Raw genomic sequence first — 4742 nt, 5'->3', positions numbered from 1 at the left:
AATTCTCTATGAAAAATGATATAAAGAATAAAACTTTCACAGTATCTTTGGCATCTATAACTCTCTTTGTGGTTTTCCATGGAATTCCTGGAATGTCACAAAGATTTGTTCTTTCACTTTATGGATAGCATTGTGTTAAAATAATTAGGTTTGTCTATTGTTATATTGATGAGCTGTTAAATTAAAACCTGTCATCTCCAGATAATTTTTTCAGTTTACTCTGATGCTTCCCAAAGGCTCTGCCACCAGATAAAAACCAGAGTTCTTGTCTTTGACGACAAAAGACAATTTCACAGCTTTGAGGAAAAAGGCAGTGCCCTCAGTACTGGTACTTTGAAGAACAGTCTCTTTGATACAGACTTCAGCTAACAGAAACTTCTGATGACACATAATCACCTTTAAGACCATGACAGTGAACAGAGGCAGTTCTCAAAAACACCTCAGTTGAGAAGCAGTTTCATACAATCAGTCTTTTTAATCCTAGCCTATCCAGCCTTCACCAAATAAAACAGAAATGAAGGTAATTGAGAATAAGTTATTTTGATGCTTTGCTGGATATCCAATAGACCCTAACATCTTAGTATTGAAGACTAGTTTCTGTTTTCTAGAAGAAAACATTAATTTTTTTCTCAAGGCCCATTTCTCAGGATAGAGTAGAGGAAAGAGCAAAACAGGTAAGGAAGCTGAGCTCTTGCCCCCACTATGCTATACATACTCATCATGTGACTTTGAGTGAGCTAATTAACATCTCTGAACCTTGGTGGCCACATCTCTAAAAATGGATACTAGTAATGTCTATGTAGGATTAGTAAACCTGTTGTCCAGATTAGGCATGTGGGCTGGCAGTATGTAATCCGTGCATTCGGGAAATAGTGTATTTGATATTTTCTTTTACTTGAATCCTATTTTGGGGCTCCAAAGACCTTTTGTAAAGAATCTTGCCATCTCCCTCAGAACACATGTGCAATATCTGTCACATTGTATGTGCCCAGGAGACCTGGGCCTTCAAAATGCTTCTGTTGCAAAGGATGTTCTCTTTGAGAGGCCAGTCTGGTAACCAGGCCTTGTGTTCATGCCAAGACCAAGCCACCATTAACCTCCAAGTCCCCTGCCCCCAGGCTCAACTCTGGTGCTCATCTTTCCTCACACATGATGTTTCCTGCAGTCTTGACACAAGTTTGACCCCGGCCTGCCCTGACACTGCTTGTGATCACTGGACAAGTTGGAAGCCACAGTCACTCCAGCCTCTGTCCTTGCCCACTCGGGAGTTAGTTTTCCCAATCCCAATAGGGCACTGGCCACCAATGCAGTCCTGTCCACAGGGCACAGGCCAGAGGGACTACTTCCTCACCTTTCCCTCCTGACTGTTAGAAATGCGCAAAAGGCCTAAACATGGGTGAGCTCATGCCTTCCCAATGGCAGCGATTCTCTCTTCCTCCTTGTCTCCCCTGGGTGTAGGATAACTTGCACATGTGGAAGGGGGATCTGGCAGGGTGCCGCATTAGCCTGATGCTATGCTGGCTGTGGCCCCCATGTTTCCTGTGAAACCCACAAGCACAGCTGAACACAATTCTTAAAGGGATGGTGGTCATTCCTGCTGACTCTCCCATGCCCCTTGACTCTCCCATGCCCCTTGACTCTGGAGAGAGCTTGAAACAGGGGCTCATCCAAGGTCAACCTTCAAACTCCACCTCAGACATGAAACAGAGTCTGAAGGAGCCCAGAAGCCTGGGTCCTTAGAGGGTCACAGTGACCGTTAGTGTTGACGACTGCATAAACTGTAAGGTGACCACCTGACTACACAGAGGGATGCACCCGCCACGGGCCACCCACCTACTATGGCTTCTCCTGCCTTGAAAGAAGTCCTCAGATGTGCATTCCAGTGAAGTATCCAGGACATTACGTCTAGTTCTACAATAAGCCACAGCCATGAGCAACATCAGCAGCTTTTAAACACCAGAAAACTACTTAGCCAATATGTCAAGATATGAGGAAAATGATCAGTTTGCTGCCATTACTCATCCTAGAGGCACTCACTTCTGACTGGAGGACACTGGACTAGCAGAAACACATACCCTGAAAACAAAGATGTTTCACTTTGGCAAGTGGAGAGGGCGCTGTTGTCACCATGATGTGATCAGCTGAAGGAGACTCCCTACCTGCAGATGCTGGAGAGAGGCCTGCTTGCTGCTCAAATGCACAGAGGAGAAAGTGACGATCTGGGCTAAGGCTGGGAATGCTCTATAGTTCTCCATAAGGAATCACCCAGTGGTGGGGTGGGCATCTTCACAATGAGTTGCCTAGGAATATGAGGTTCAGTGGAAATCATGTGGCAAGAAAGGCTTCTGAGATTCAGACAAGCATATTTCCCAAATGGCCCTAAGGACAACCCCAACACAATCTCCATGTAAAGCCCCTGTCCCATGAAGTTCATGCCAGCCAGTGTGCCCCTCTCCACCCACCCCTGTGGCCACCGCCCTCTGATTTCAGACCTTTGCTGTCCTGAATAAAGCCTCCCGCACCTCAGTCAGAGTCTGCAGCTCCACCCCAGTCCCCAGCATCAGGCTGGGAATTCAACAAGCCTTGGAGGCCCCCAGCCAACTCCCTGGCCTCACAAGGCCTTCCTGTTCAGAGACAATGAGGATGTCTCGGTGTCTTTATCCCAGCCAGTTCCTCCCCACAGGGCCAGTGCCCTCACCATCACCATTGGAAACTGCCCCCTCTAAATCACTGATTCAAACACTCCCCACACAGGCTACCTCTTCCCCCACTTCAGCTCTCTAGGGATAGTTTCTCCTAAATGTCTCACAGACACCTCCAACCCAAAATGACAGAAACTGAGAGGAGTCAGGAGCACTGTCATGCATTTACACAGTTTAATAGCTTGGGCAGATGGAAGCAACCTGGGGTCTTTCATCTATGGGAATTTTAGCAGCTGGAAGAGGTTGCTGATGAAGTCCCGCACGGCTCTGAAACTCAGGAATCCTCCCTTCTTCTTCTCCTTCTCCTCCTCCTTCTCCTTCTCCTTCTTCTCCTCCTCCTCCTTTTTCTCCTCTTCCTCCTTCTCCATTCTCTCGTCCTCCTCCTCCTCCTCCTCCTCCTCAGGTTGGGGCATTTCTTCTTCCTGAGAGTGGATGTCATCTTCCTCTTCCAAGATCCATCTGAGCTGCTCATTCTTTTGCAGTGCTCTCTTCAGGTGTTCTGGGGTGATGCACACCCTGTGGCTGTTCTGGGCCTCCTTGCCTGCCTGTTCCAGGATGTTGGCTGTCAGGTACTGGAGAACAGCAGCCAGGAAAACAGGTGTGGTTGAGCTCAGGTGCCGGGCATACTGACCTTCTCGCAGGCAGCGTTCCATGCGGCTAACAGGAAACTGCAGCTCCGCTCTTCTGGAACGGGAAAGGCGCTGTCTTCTAGGCTTACAGGAGCTGCAACTCTGTTTGTTTCCAGCCATGATGTTTGCTGGGTTTTGCCCTGATTGTCACAGCTTGATTTTTCTGCTGGCCTGAGTCTCTCAAGGTGCCACTGCTTACTGCAGCCCACTATACCCCTGTGCTCCAGCCCCTCACTGGTCATCAGTTGCCTTAGTGACAACCTCCACTTTGTGATGTCATTGGTGTCCACTGGGCCGTGATCAGGCCTCAGCCTAGAAATGCCCATGAGAGGAATCTGGTCACCCTAGTAACTGGAACTTCTTTTTAAGGGAATGCTAACTATCTACTTGATTTTAACATTCTAGCAAAAAATGTGTTTCAATGAAAACCTTTTCCTTGTTCATAGGATACAACCCCATGTAATCTATCTGATTCTAGTCCTGCGTTGTCTTTGAGCTTTTTTACATCCGTTTGTAAGTTGTAGGTCGCTGAGAGACATGCACAACTTAGAGACCTCAACTGTAGGTTCAGTCTCCCCCCACCAATACACACTACAGTAACCAGTTTTGCCTCCATTGACATATTCGTCTCAGTATTCCTGATCAGTATGCATGTTTCTGTTCTTTGGATTCTCCATTATACTGGTTATAATATCTGCCAATTTCCATATGTGATAAATATTTTAACGTGCTCACATTTCTGTGAGTGTCATGATTTTACACTCTTGATAATTTACCTGTTTTGTAGGACACACTGATATGTCCAATTGATTTACCTACTAGAACCATGTAAACTTTGATGACAGAAGCGCACTACACACATGCAAGTTTAAAGCCCAGCATGTGTTGTATTGACTCTCCTATGTGAATCTAATTCATCAATAGTACTTTGTTGACTCTGTTTTTATAATTTGTGTTTTCCTCTATGTTAATTTAGTGTTTTGCTTTTGGTTCATTTTTGTTTTGTTTTGTTTTTGGTTTATTTTACAGCCAATAAGTTTTTCCCATTGTTGAAAACCATGGTTGGGAATTGAGTTTTTGGCTTTGTATTTACTTTACTTTTTAATTAGGTTCACATAACATAAAATTTATCAATTTAACCATTTGAAGTGTACAATTCAGTGTCCATTACTACACTACATTCACAATTATCATCCCTATCAGATTTCAGGCTGTTAAGCAGTCACTCCTATTCCCATCTCCCCATAAGCCCCTGGCAAAAATTAATCTACTTTCTATCTTTACGGATTTGCTTATTGTAGGCATTTTATGTAAATGGGACAACACAATATGTGGCCTTTTGAAATTTGGCTTTTTTCATTTAGTATAATGTTTCAAGGTTCATTCACATTATAGTGTGTATCAGTACTTT

General features: G+C 45.0%; 1 protein-coding gene across 1 annotated transcript; it reads right to left on the bottom strand.

The window, feature by feature from the left end:
- Positions 1 to 2862: 2862 nt before the first annotated feature.
- LOC129052908 (PHD finger protein 14-like) lies at positions 2863 to 3583 on the bottom strand. Its single transcript, XM_054544442.1, has 2 exons — positions 3334 to 3583; positions 2863 to 3247 (listed from the first exon to the last, which is right to left on the bottom strand). The coding sequence occupies exons 1-2, from the start codon at positions 3571 to 3573 to the stop codon at positions 2918 to 2920; spliced, it is 570 nt and encodes a 189-aa protein (XP_054400417.1). The 5' UTR covers positions 3574 to 3583; the 3' UTR covers positions 2863 to 2917.
- Between the last annotated feature and the right edge of the window lie 1159 nt (positions 3584 to 4742).

The sequence above is a fragment of the Pongo abelii genome, chromosome X (genome assembly GCF_028885655.2).
Source record: "Pongo abelii isolate AG06213 chromosome X, NHGRI_mPonAbe1-v2.0_pri, whole genome shotgun sequence".
Lineage (NCBI taxonomy): Eukaryota > Metazoa > Chordata > Mammalia > Primates > Hominidae > Pongo > Pongo abelii.
Note: the sequence above shows the minus strand (reverse complement) of the source record. Positions and strands in the feature narration are given on the sequence as shown.

Coding starts and splice junctions, on each gene's coding strand:
- LOC129052908 (XM_054544442.1), bottom strand. CDS start 3,573: ATGACCAGTGAGGGGCTGGAGCACAGGGGTATAGTGGGCTGCAGTAAG. Junction 3,248..3,333: donor GGAACGCTGCCTGCGAGAAG/GTCAGTATGCCC, acceptor ATCCTGGAACAG/GCAGGCAAGGAGGCCCAGAA.